The sequence below is a fragment of the Hippocampus comes genome, unplaced genomic scaffold (assembly GCF_001891065.2).
Source record: "Hippocampus comes isolate QL1 unplaced genomic scaffold, H_comes_QL1_v1.1 scaffold17, whole genome shotgun sequence".
In the NCBI taxonomy this organism is placed as follows: Eukaryota; Metazoa; Chordata; class Actinopteri; order Syngnathiformes; family Syngnathidae; genus Hippocampus; species Hippocampus comes.
Genome location: NW_017805002.1, coordinates 1,724,435 through 1,738,604, shown reverse-complemented (window position 1 = coordinate 1,738,604; position 14,170 = coordinate 1,724,435). Strand labels below are relative to the sequence as shown.

Here is a 14,170-nt window from a genome sequence, read left to right as displayed (position 1 = left end):
AAGTAGAGCAATTTAGTTTGCTTTGATGCACTCATCTTTTTAATTAAAACCAGCTTTTCCAAATGATTTTTTTCCCGTTATAGCCCTATTCATTACTCTACTACTGTAGTATCCGTGTGTTGAAAGTGATGTCAGCAGCTGGAGTCAGCTTGGCTGACTACCCTGCGTGTGAGCTGTGGATGTGAGTTGTGGCCTACAGCAGCTCATTGCAAATGTTCTCGTTTTGCTTCTCACAAGGGGCAGCATTGCTGAGGCTCGCTTGTGCCTCAAATGTTCATAACAAAGCCCAAATTCAACCAAGTGACACCTCGTAGGCTCTCAATGTACTCAAATTTAGTTAGTGTGAAATCTGACTCTGTGAAATTGAACACAAAGATATTATTGTATCTATCTATCGCTGGCATAGATAGATGAATGAAATTAAATTCTTTGTTGTAAATGAATAAATAAACAAACAAATAAATAAATAAAGTGTTGCAATTAAGTGAAACACTCAATGCTCCAATGTGCTGTGACACAGTGGTAGGTTATCACTGCAATAACAGACCAGTCTGCTGTTAAATAGGCAGATAGCAAAAACAATGAAGATCCACCCCCCCTCCCCCGCCCTCCGATGTCTTCAGAAAGCCATTAAATAATTATTATTAGCACACAGACTAATGCGCAAGATCTTTATGAACAAAAGCTCCTTAATCAAGTCTTCTATTGTCTGTTTCTCCATTTGATAATTTCAGATTGAATGGATTAAATGGAACATTGAATTACCACAAAAGAGTAGAGCTGCTGGGACTGTGCGCTTAGTTCCGGCCTGCATTCGCCCACGCAAAGCTTGACTGGGCCCGGCACGCTTCCTTTAGGAGCGGCGACCATCTTGCACACGATCCTGGTACATGGAAAATAATTTAAAGGTATATACAAAACTCAGGCAGAAAGCAACAACATTCCATCTGGTTAGTGATGTGCACATTGCAATTGTCTAAATGTGTTAAAGGTATCAGAATCAGCGTGTGAAGGGTATCAGAATCACATGCAACAGACTTGAAACCATAATCCACTTTCAACACCCTAATCCTGGTTTGAAACCATATCCCCTGCTCGAAACGCTAATTTGAAACCTAAAGTTGAAGCCCTCACTGCAAATCCTAATTTAAAATCCTCTCCCAATCCTAATCCGAGCTGGAAAGACAAATTTGAAACGAAACTCTAAACTTTAACCCTGGCTTGAAGCTCGACTTTGAAACAGACGTTTTGTCTTGAACCCTTACTTTGAAATTTACCCTGTCTTGAATCCTAATCCTGAAATCCTGAGTCAGACTTGAAACCCTAATTATGTTTGGAGAGCTCTAATTTGAAACATTAACCCAGGCTTGAAATGCTAATCCTGTCTTGAAATTTTACTTTAAATCCCTAACCCTGACTTGAAGCAGTAATCCTTTTTCAAACTTTATTTTGAAATGCAAATTTTGTTTTGAAGCCCGACTTTCAAACTAATACATTCTTGAAAACCTAATTTGAAACATTAACCCAGTTTTGAAGCCCTAATTCAAAACTTTAACTTTATACCTTAACCTTCATTTGGTACCCAACTTTGAAACCCTAGTTTGAAATGCTGACCCAGGCTTGAAACCCTAATATTAACCCTAAATAGGTTTGAAACCCTAACTTTGAAACCGGAACCGTGGCTTGAAACTTTACTTTGAAACCTTAACCCTGGCAAGAGACAGTCATCCTTTTTCAAATTTGACTTTGAAATGCCGATTTCGTTTTGAAACTAACACAATAAACATAATTTGAAACACCAACCTCTGTTTGAAGCCTTAACTGAGGCTTGTAAACCTAATCCTGCCTTGAAACTTTACTTTGAAACCTTAACCCTGTCTCCAAACACTCATCCTGTTTTAAACTTTAGTTTACCATTTTGTATTGAAATCCTTCTTCAAAATTGACAGTCTTTAAAGCCTAAACCTTGTTTGAAACCTGATCTCAGGTTTGAACCCCTAAGTTAATTGAGGTTTAAACCCCTATTTGAAATCCTAACCCTGTCTTGAAACCCTAAACCAATCTTGAAACCCTAATTTGATACCTTAACCACAGATTAGGTTGAAACCCTCATTTGAAACCTACCTGGAAACTCGAACCCATCCTTGACACCAGTTTTCAGCGCCCTTACTTTGAGAGTAAAATATTGTAATTTCACACTCTTCCTCACGGCACAGTTCTGCTTGTTGATGGTTGATGTCAGCAAGCGGCACGGTTGACTTTACACAGCGTACTGAGTGTGTGTCACATTATTTACAAACGGGCTTGCTCTCACCAAGCCACATCACGGTTTCCCATTCCAAACAATACTGTGGCAAACCAAAGTGAATAAGATTTGGCGGCTGAGGATGCACACAAAAACCCCCCAGGAATAAACACATTCCCAGGGGGCCGTCGGCTGCTCTGATTGAGACTGCTTTCATAAAAGTTGCAGGTCAATGTAGGAGACCATCTTTCTTCCTAATGGAAAACAGCACCACAACTCAAATGACAAACCGCACCACCACTCCGCTCCCCCATCCGCAGCGCCATTGTCGCCCACTATTACCTGCTGTTGTCATGACAACGTAGGAGTTACCACAATAAATCTATATTGTCTGCCGGGTCAATAAGATAAAATGTGCCATGAATACGCCATTAAATAAGTGACCACGCGTTGAAAATAATGTCTCTTATATCAGTGCTGTCTTCCTTTAAAGCGCATATTGAATCGTCAGCTTTATCTTTTCCTTGAGCATGTTTTTTTTTTTTTTTTTTTTAAATACAAGGATATAAATTATAAAGCCTCGCTGTGTGAGCCCAATCACATTACATGGCTGCAAGAGAAACACATGGCCAACAGATTGTCCCTCCAGTCAGTGACATGCCGCGCATTTCAATTACAGCTGAGCCGGCAGCCTCCAAACAGCAGCCGGCAGAAATGCCGTCTCTTCCCATTGGCTCTGACTGCACCATAGCCTGAACTAGCCACGCCTCTGACGGCAGTCCCAACAAGCCCACGTGGAAAACATAAATGCACAAATTGATTACCAAGCTTTAAAATAAGCGTGTCCAAACTACTGCCCCAGGCCATTTGCAGAGAGCAGTCCATTTTTGGTTTTTTGGTTTTGTTTTCCAGGGAGCTTTTCTAGTTATGCAAAAAACGATCTACAAATGAAGTGCTATCAACATTTCTCTTCATAAAGCTTAATGAAGATAATTCTGTTTTAGAAGCAAAAGTGGTTTCCTCCGCTTGATGCTATTCAAGGGCCGATTTCTGATCAGATCAAAAAGCAGCTCCCTTACTGTTCGGCAGTGATGTAGCCCTCCTCCTGTGGGATGCACTGCACTCCCGCCACCTGCACATTTCCCTCCAGCTCGGAGAAGGACAGCCCAAGATTCAAGCCCTGGATGGTAACTAACGTGCCGCCCTCTAGAGGTCCAGAAACTGGGCTCACCTATCAAAGGAAAACAGAGACAATGTTACCTGAATTAAAACATTTACTAGGCGCCTTAATACAAATTAATGTACCCTCCCCCAAAACATTTAAAATTCTTCATGTTAATAAACCATAATCCTATCACAAAATACGATCTCAAAACACTTTCAATAATTTCACAGTAGGCATGAGTGTCGCCTTTGCAACTCATGAACACACCAGTTGTCATTCATTCACGAGACCTCCGTCATTTGTCAGCTTGTGCTTTTTCATATCTACTCAGCGAAGCAAAAACACACGAGGTGAAGTTTCGCTTACAACCCCCGGCTAAACGTATCTCTCAGCCAAAAATCTGAACAGTCATGATGTATCTCTTCACTGTACTTCCTTGACACCAAGTGGCAACAGAAAATTCGCAAAAACTGCGATAATTGTTCCACAAAATCAGAAGAAGCCGATGCAATGTAAGCATACAACGATGGCGGGGATTGCAAAGCAACCAAGTAAGAAGACATTTGTGTGTTTGGACGATAGGGTAGAATTTTTGGTTTGGAACGAATGCCTTGATCACCACTACGGTAAAGAATATCTGACCTGCTGATACACAATTGTTTACTTTCTCATGCAGCAGTAAAGGCTGTTCAGTAGGAATGGGCAGGAACTAAAGACATACACGGTTGACAGAAAGTTATCCTGGATGAATTACATCCATATCCATCCTCTCATATGTCCATTAAGTTGCAATGTCTGTAAAAATATCTTTGTCAGTAAGATTTAGATACATGCTCTGACTGGAGTATTAGTTTGTTGCTACCAAAAATGCTGATACACATTTGTTGTCTTGTTTTGGGTTGACTCCATAATCCGCAAGGGAGATCTTGCAGTTTATACTGTAAATGCACTTTCCATGTGCCAGTCTCAGTTCTCTGACCACAATTTCTGTTTATGCAGTGTCGAGCACTGGTGAGCTTCCACTGCCATGATTTTAAGAGGAATGGGGGAGTCTGCTCGTTGCACCCCATTTCAGCCATTTCTCCCTGCGCAACGTCTAGAAATATCCCAAAAGGTAGAAAACTCTGCAAATGCACACAGTTATACTGCATTTTGCGCAAGACTTGGGCTCTGCATGAAAATAGGGCCAATGATGTGTTGCCAGATTCCAGAGACCCAACTATTTGTATGCAATTTATAAAAACTCAGTTTTCCAAAACATACCCCTCTTTAATAAAATTAATATGTAGTCCTTTCCAATGTTCAAGTCAACCCTTTCAGCTGCAACCTTTTTGGGGGCCTGCACAGCAGATTGGTAGCAATGTCACAGCAGTGCTTTCCAGTGGAACACTGCACTTGCTTCATTTTTCCATGCCTCCTTAGCAAATGCTATTAATACAAGTGGTACATCAAAGGCCCACAGCTCTTTGAAGTGCCAGCTCCGCACCATCTTCGGCGCATGACCCGCTTGCCACCTTCGCGTGAAAAGAACTGCGGTTTGTGACACAAGATCTGTCAAGTGTTTCGTAAATAACACGATTTCAACCAAGTGTCATACAGGTGAATTCACAGACTGCTTGATCGGGTCGACAAACATCCCCGCCCGGGTGATAATTTACAGTACATTTTGGGACATATACAGTACAGCTACAAATATTACACTTTTTAAAAAATATCTGTGCAGTTCAGGACTAAGCTCCCAACCACCGGTCCAGGGACCACTGCATTATACAGCGTGTAGGTGAGTTTGCAATTTGCACGTTGGTGAGGTTTTACTGGACTTCAGCCATTTGCTATGAAGACTACTTGAACATTTTTCAATAGAGTGCATGTGATTTTGGAGATGGGCACAGTTCCACTTGGCCCCTGATGCAAGTAGACAACTAAAACCTATGTAGTATTTTCACTAGACTATGGCAGGCCTTTGTTTGACGAGAGCCTAATTAAAATTTCTTTCAGGTGTCATGATTCGTCACATGGCACCAACGAACTCTGACAATCATGCGAGCAGCTCTTAATATTTAATCATGAGTATGCTAATGCATATGCTCATGACACGTGATCTTTATGGAGAATGATGTTTACCGAGTGAGGCGTCTTCCCCTACTGTGTTAGCATTCACATTTCATTGAGTCACACACACCCACAAAAGCTTCTGAGATCCCGAAAAAATTGGTTTGCTCTGGCATTCACATCTCTTTTTGATGAAAACCGCAGATGGGGAGAACTCAACTGGTGAGTCCTTGTGATCGCCCCACTTTGAATAAATGTGCATTCCAAAAAGTCCTCACAACAGCCATTAATCCTGATTTGCTCATTTTGATTAAAAAAAAAAAAATGAATGAATTGTTTCATTCGTTTTTATTTTGTTGGTTAAAGAGTTTTAAAAATATTGTGTTGGAGCTAACGTTGCTGAGCTATTTGTATTTATTTTTCAATGTTATTAAATTTTCTTTGTCAGTATATACAGTAGTTCAGTTTGCCCTCAAAAATGTTTTCAGTTTCACTATTTGTTTGAATTTCAGGCAAATATTTTGTTACAGACACAAAAAAAAGTTCTTCATTGTTGTAATATGTCAATATTTCCTCTTCAAATGTTTTGTTCTTCCTGGAGGGACGTAACAGAAAATAACTGAGAAGCACTGGCTGAAGGCAAAGCTATGTGGTTCTTTTAAATAGACGTTATTCGTTTTACAGTATGTTGATAGTAAAGCTGCCAAACAGCTAGAATCCTCTTTTCCAATTTGCTGCCTGTTGTGAAGTGAGCTTAGTTAACTGCAACCATATCAAGCTCATATCTAAAATATTGAATTCGATGAACTTGTCAGAAGGGTGATGATGATAAAAAGCGATTTCAAGGGGGTCTTTGTACTGCCTGACGTTTTGAGCCCGAATACTAAATATGAATACGGTGATCCCACTGTGCATTGTTAGATCCCAGACCCACATGCAAATGGTGCCAATCCGTGATATGAAGTGATCATGTAAAAAACAAACAAAAAAAAGTTTAGTCTACACGCTGAATTCACATAGATGTTTTTAAACACGTAAACAGTCCAAACATAATTCAACACATTTTCTTTTATGTTTAACAGATTATATAGTGGGACAGTGACCGCTGAACCATGATATAGTGGCCGATTACTGACGATACTATTCAGCGGATTGTAACTTTTCACTTGGCAATGACAAAGCACTTCATTAAACTACTTCACAGACAATCCAGTCAGACAAAAGTTCAAAGAGACAGACCTCGGTGATGCGTGGGTTGGTGCACTTGACATTAGCGGCGGAGAGGTCGAGCCAGCGGCTGGCGTACGGCGATATGGGCGGACAGTGACGCTTCATGGTGCACCTGCCCTCGTTGCTGCACCAGCCGCACTGGAACTTCTTCTCTGCCCGCAGGCACATGCCGCAGCTGTCTCGCTGGGCGCTGCACTTGTACAGGTGCACTGAGCGAGGGACACAAATCCACATATGCTGATTTATTCCAGAGTGATTTGGCAAAATGGCTGATCCAGAATCGCGACACGATAAAATATACCCCCATGCAATTTATCAAAATCCGAAAACAAGATACATTTACTGACCATTGAAGACATTCATTTTTGTTTACTGTGGCGCAGTGGCTGTTCACACTGAAATGTCTAAATCTAATCAGTGGATCTTGTGTGACTGTCTAATTTGTGGTAGAAAATGCCTTCAATTTTAAATCAAATCGCCTCAAAAGAAACCAGATAAAATTGAGGGTATAACATTCGTGGACATGCTTTGTTAATAGCGGTTAGGTGGTTGGTTGATCTGCGAGGTTGTTTGGTTGTTTACGTATTTATTAAGAGTTAAACATAAGTGGGATGGAAGCAGACAACTTCTGTCCAATCGAAGCGGCCTCCCTTATTCCCGTTAAAATGAGGGTGGTGAAAGTGAGTGCTGTGAAAAGCAAAAATTCACTCGCTGCGGGCTGCATGAAAAGTGTGCCTACACCGGTAAACTGCAAGATCTCCCCTTGCAGATGATATTGTCAGACATGCATGCTACGTGGGTAATTCGAGACCAGCTTGTATCCTCTGTGGTGCATGCGTACGTGTGTATACACCCCCAACCCCCCACATTTTGTAGTTACGCCGCACGTTCATGGGGGTGCTATTAAAATATTTTGAAGATCATAATGATAATAATTTGTTCAGTGGACTGATTCCTACAATATTTCAGAGGGATTATCCCACACGGTTGTCATATTTATGAATGAAACGTGGTAATATCCACCACACACATTTGCGGAGCGCCACATCTGTCTGCCAAAACAAAACCTTAAAATTGTGTTAAACCACCTGCAATACCATTTACACCTGCTTTTTACGAGCCTAAAATTGCAAGATGTGTCTCAGCACCCGGTTTTACACACCAGGGATATGGCAGCTCAATCTGCCATAATGCCCAGAAAGGTGCAATGTGGTCGTGAGACTAGACTTGCCCTTGAACCAAAATGAAGATGCGCCTGTTTTTACACAGAGCGCACGGGTGCCCGCCTTCGAAAATAGGGACCTTAGGTTTTACATTTGTGTCCAATATTCACCCGCTACATCTTGACTGAATAATTAGTGTTGCGGTTTGTTCATTTAATCAGTATTTTTTTTTTTTTATAAATTGGGGTGACCAAAACGTAACAGAACTGTTCAGCATTTACAAGCTATGCTTTTCAAGTACCGGTAGTTGCTTTATAGTTTATGTACGTTGTGTTGGATTGTGTTGCAGTTTTCTAAGAGCAGAAATTCATGACTATGTGACTATGTCTGTCCTTGATTACGATCATGGCGAGGCAGCCCAGGCAAACAAATTTGCAGCTCCATCTTTCACCCCTTGTGACACACTAATGACTGCCCGCTACTCGATAAGCGCTTATTGGGATTGTGAACTTTCCCTGCGAGCACTTTGGGCGGGCCTTGAGACGCCCTTAGTGACCCATCCATCCCCAGCATTGTGGAATGAGTCTCTCGCACTCCAGGCTATTGGCATAGACGGATTGAGAAAGACACCTTTAATCTTCTCGGGATTGTCGATGATGAAATTGCCGTTCCACACAATGGCGAGCTCCACCGCCAGGTCGCTGATCTTCACGCCCTCGTACATGTACTGGAAAACAGTAAACAGTCGTGAGTGGAGAAAGGACGGAAAGGCGGAAGAGAGGATGAAAGGGCAGCGGTGAGACGAGTGGCTTTTTAACCATCTGTCATCATCCACGTCAGAAGAAGATGCCCTTTTCATGCATTGCCACAGACGACACGCCTTGCATTGTAATCGAGCAACAAAGAGAAGACATCTCATCTCCCGTATTCATCTGTAGCCAATTGCTCTGGTTTTGTGGCTCTGACACCCCCAGTTTTAAAAGACGAGGTCACAGCAAATTAGCGGGAACATTTATTTGCTTCCAAAAGAAAATGGAGAAAAGAGTTGAAAGGTTAAATTAAATGACATTAGGAGCGGCAAACCGTATATGCGCATACACCATGTGTCAAAAGGTGATTAAAGAAAACAAAATGTCAAAAAATGGATTAACCAAATTTAATAGTAAAACGTCACCCACAATATAAAAAGCCATACCGAACTGTTCTGGCACTGCACGCTGGTGCTGTTGAAGCGTAGCGCAGTGACGCGATGGCCGACACCCTGCACCTTCACCACACACTCGTAGCCGCGCTGACCCGACTGCGGCTGCGGGAGATTGCGGGCCCTCAGGGTGATTGGTCGCACCTCGCCAGCCGGGATGAGGATTTGCCCGGAGTGGAGAAGCTGGGGGCAGTCCTGAATAATAAAGAAAGAAAAAAAATCTGACAAGCAGGAGTGGAATTCATGGAAATATAAAATCAACCAAATTAGTTCGGAAAAGTAAGCATCTATCCCTCTTTTTGGGATACGCACCTTCTTTAAACAGGCCAACCAAGCATTTAACCTGACACAAATTCCTCTGATATTCTTTATCACCTAAAATTGGTTTCTTATTGAAACAGATTGTAATAAGTGGTTTGACTTGATGGTGCATTTTCGTCCATGGTGTCCATAAATTGCCGGTCTGCCTGCATCTTTTCTGGAGTGTTTACATAACTGTTTCTCCACAAGATATTAAAAATCTGTCACTGTCATCTATCTCGATGTCTGCCCATCATCATCTGTACTACTAATGCGCACTTCAGTATGTCCCTCGGGGATTACAGAAGCAAAGACATCTCTAATCCCAATAATACATGTCCTGCTTGCAAGTTTTTACTGCATATTAAAGCCATGCTTAGATCCAAGCAGTTGTGTTTGTGAAATGTATGCGCTGTGGTATCAGTTTAGGGGTTATATCTGGAGAGCCACTACATAAACTACATAATCACAGTAGATCTAATATGGAATCAAAACATCTGTATTCCCTAAAAATTTTCCTTGGAATAATCGTGTTTAATCATTGCAACAAATTAGTCGCCCATTTGGTGGCTTTCAAAAAAACTTTTGAAAGCACATGTATCCTGCGGAAAATGTTTGTATTTTCACCGTTGACGCTGTAGCTCAATTCCAATTTTGTTTTTGCCCATGTGGGCCTCTTCCATTTGTGGATATCGCATCTGCAGTGTGAACCCTCATCTGTACATATCCGACCTATACATCATCACTCAGTGCTGACTTTTATGTAATCCCATTTGAACCATGAAGCATAAAGTGGACATTTGTGGTGATCGTCGTGATTTGGCCACACAGATGGTTCATTTATTCCAGTGACGTGACATCATCTGTCATAGATATCTCCATTAAATGTGGAGATTGAGGAGCATTGCCTCATTTCACCAAAATATTTCTACCTCCTCTTGCCTCACTACTCTGGCAATATGAGATGGTGAAATGAGTCCCTACCCACGGGACCATATTTACTTCAGTAAACACTGCCATGTGACATCTTTTTTTTTTTTTTTTTGGCGTGCATGTGACTTAATCTTGTGCTATATGCGCATGCGTGTCACACCACGGGCGCATTGGGTTCACATCAGAAGTCGCATTTATTTTTGTGATGGGAATGAGTACGTAAGGAGATGGGATTTAACAAAAAATCTGAATTGGGCATTTTGCCCTGCACTATGAACATAGCCTGAGTAATCTCACATGTGATCCTGCGGCATTCAATCACGAGCTCCTCGTGGAAAAATTCAGGGGGTGTAGCATGGAGTCAACGTTTGAAGATCAATTGAGGGGTCGCCATGAAAACGGGCACATGACGGCCGATTCCTTGCTGCTTTCAGCTTTAATTTTGATTATTACTAGCGAGAAATGAAGTTGCTGAGTTACATGACAAACTGAATATTATTGTCTGTCAAGGCGTTGACTAGTGAATATACAGTATGTATAGTTTCGTTCAGTCCATTCAAGCAAGTTTGTGTTGTACCTCTGAGGCGTTGACTCTGCCCTCCAGGAACGAACAGCTGCTCGGGTCATGGGTGCACATGTTGCGATATTTACACCAGTGGCACCGAAATGTGCTGTTTACACAGGACAGACACCTGCAGGATCAAGTAGACTCATTAGTGCATGCTGTGCAAATGACAGAAAAAATAAATCAAATACATGTAATACATGAAGGCAATACAAATTTGAGTAAGAGCTAACAATGATGGATGGATGGATGGATGGATACATAGGTTTAAAGATAACAAACAGACAGACAGATGATGGCGATACACAGCTGTCGGGGGAATAGAATGAGGAGAAAAAGGGCTGTTTTCTTCCCGCCAAGACAACAAAGGCTTGGCTGTGCTGTAACTGAGCTTTTTTGCTTACATTGGTCTCATGAAATTTAATTCGCTATTATGCTTGCAGGGGGGAAAATGTATTTCTGAAGCAAACTAACAAGGTAATTGGATAAAATGTGCAAACCAATGTGAAAAGCCTGGAAGAGAAAGAAACTCGGTTAGGCAGCAAATCATTTTTTTATTATTTTTTTTAAATCTAATTTCGATAGAATGTTTGTTTCACAGTAGCAAGTAGGGTAAAAAAACAGGGATGTGAAATCTTTGGCATGTGAGAACAAGAGCATCAAGCCCACCATGCAATTCTCAGAAGTAAAACCACACAGGATGAAAAAAAAAATACAAATTCCCAAAACATTAACTCACAAATAGCAATAATTAGAGGTGAAACATACAATTGTTTGTATTCGGAATTTTCTGTACGGAACAAGGTAGAAGGGTATCAAGACGGGAAGTGTTACTGGCTCACACTCTAACAAGTAAACAAACACACAACAGCTCAGCCTCTGGCGAGTGGATGTCACGGCTAGCGATATGCTTCAGGCGCAACGTCAAACTAGTTAAGTCATTTGAAACGGCATCCCTCACACATATGTTGCTGTATAAAGGGGAAATAAACTACTGCACTACAAAGGCAACTTCGAATGACATTTAAAAAGACTTTCCTGGGAAATAACAAATGTCATTGGTGTTTTTGTAGTACAGCATAATCCAAACTGTTGAAACTGTAACTTCAGAGCCTGATTTGTTCAATTCCAAAAAGAAGACAAACTATTGATTTTTCACTTTCAAAGAAAGAAAAGATTTAATGTGTTATATTGGGTATTTATTTTTATTTACAGTATATATTATTTAGCTTAGCCTTAGGTCAGCTAGTTTAAGGCTAATGTTAACATGGGCCATGATTAGCATATGTGGCTGTGTTTTAACCCTTTAATGCAAGGGGTCACAAACTCGAGAGCCCCTGTCCCGCTTGTTTTCGATGTTTACCTTCTCCAACACACATGATTCAAATGATCAGAATTGTTATCATGCATATGCAGAGGTTGCTGTTGAGCTGATGAAAGGCTTTTCCATTCATTTTAATGTGTAAGATGATTTAAGATCCAAGTGTTTTAAATTACCGATGCGGTCAAGGAACAAATTAAACTTGTATCATGTTTCAAATGCTGTCATCTTTTTTTTCGACCCCTTGTATAATAAACATTTCTTTGACTGTTGCATCATCTATGTAGAACGTTACTGTAATGGGTTCCCTCCTGTCCCAGCTTTGACAACAGCTTTGGCCATAACCTTGACAACAAAAATAGCCATAGCTCAAGGAAGTCGACTATATTCACCCACGACCTTGATCGTTCGCCTCCCAATTTTTGTAAACCTTCACGTTACCATAAACAACACGGTCAACACTTGTCGTCGTCATGATCAGACCATACGGCTTGCTTTTAAGAGACATCAATTTCGGGAGAGGGGTTTGACTCCCACTTTGCTGAGTTCGACCTTGAAATATAATAAAAGCTTGTGGGGGGTTGGGGGGGTCTATAAAACCACAATCAGTACTGCAATGCTGCAGCACCACAGACAAACGCCAATAAATGTAGTGCCATCTATTTATTGTATCATCATTAGCTGCCTAGGGGTGGTGAGGGAGGCTTGGGTGGGGGTGGTGGGGGGGGCGTAGTGTGGCCATGGAAGAATTTGAAATATGCTGTGCGGGAGGAAGTGAGAGACATGTAGTTTTTTTGTGTGTGGAGGTGAAGTATTAATAGGCTGCAACTGCCAGAGTGCTGCGGCGTCAGGATTATTAATGATATGATGCTGCAGGTCAGGAGCGGCGTTGGACGTAAAATATTCATCACAGGGAGTTTGCAGGGGTCACCGCCACGCTAATGAAGGGCCGTGTAATGTATGATGAGCTTCCCACTGCTCCCTGTAATGACTTAATTGGGTATACTCCCGTATTTATGTCGCAGTCAAAGACCCCTTTAGCATCGGCGGTGTGCTCTCTGCCACTGCGGGGTAATTTCACTACGAACACTTTCATCAATCAAATGCAACCTCCAGGAGTAACATTATTGTGTTTCAACGAATGATGACATTATGAGCTCATGGCTCAGGGTAATTTACCGAACAGTAAATTGCGTGCACTAGGCTGCTGGTTCAAATCCCAAGAGGGTATACAGTGGCAGCCTGAGTTTCAAGTTTAATTTGCTCTGTAACTCAAAACATCTCAACTTGTCTTTCCCCATTGAAATGAAAGGAAAGGAAAACAGAAGAGTTCCACAGGTGACTCAGTAAGTTGCAGTAATATTACTTTTTTGCGGAGGATAAAGAATATATACCCATAAGTTTTGTTACATTGCCATGTCATGCGTTGCTGTTTGTGTTAAAATATCCATTGTTTAAAGAGTGATGTGAATCTACAACATGGAACACTTTGTTTAGTTTCAATCAACTGGTATTTTTTTAATTAAATAATTGTTTGTATGAAGTGAGTTGGTTTTACTGACACCAGTGCTTCTATCAAAAAAAAAAAAAAATGCTCGCAAGTCAAAGCAAAACATCGTCTGAGCAATGGCTCTTATATCCAAAAACTGGGACTTGTATGTCAAGGCACCTCTGTAAATGGGTTTTGAATCAGCCAAATTTACGTAATGTGAAGAAATCGTCAAACTTATGTTGATTATCATGGCCACAGAAAACTTTATTGTGGTCTACCACTGGTTTGATCGAGGTCAATTGTTCAAGTGGGATACAATTATACTGAAATTGAACATGTTCGTAGATTTTTTTTTAACGTGTGACCTCTATATGAAGTGATATAAATAACCAAGTATCTTTAATTGTTTATTATTTAATCTTATAGCGTGTGGTGTCCTCGAGACGACAACAGAGATGAAAGTGGACTTTTCTGAAAATTCCGGAAAAAATAAATAAATAAAT

At 41.1% G+C, this 14,170-nt stretch overlaps 1 protein-coding gene across 1 annotated transcript in view; it reads right to left on the bottom strand.

The window, feature by feature from the left end:
- The window catches only part of LOC109507208 (plexin-A2-like), a 98,968-nt gene that overhangs the window by 15,840 nt on the left and 68,958 nt on the right, over window positions 1–14,170 (bottom strand). Inside the window, exons 9-14 of the mRNA XM_019856469.1 lie at window positions 10,867–10,981; window positions 9,051–9,251; window positions 8,486–8,582; window positions 6,702–6,901; window positions 3,325–3,476; window positions 766–883 (exon numbers count right to left, since the gene is read on the bottom strand). Of these exons, the coding sequence (XP_019712028.1) occupies window positions 766–883; window positions 3,325–3,476; window positions 6,702–6,901; window positions 8,486–8,582; window positions 9,051–9,251; window positions 10,867–10,981 (883 nt within the window). The remainder of the gene's footprint in view (window positions 1–765; window positions 884–3,324; window positions 3,477–6,701; window positions 6,902–8,485; window positions 8,583–9,050; window positions 9,252–10,866; window positions 10,982–14,170) is intronic.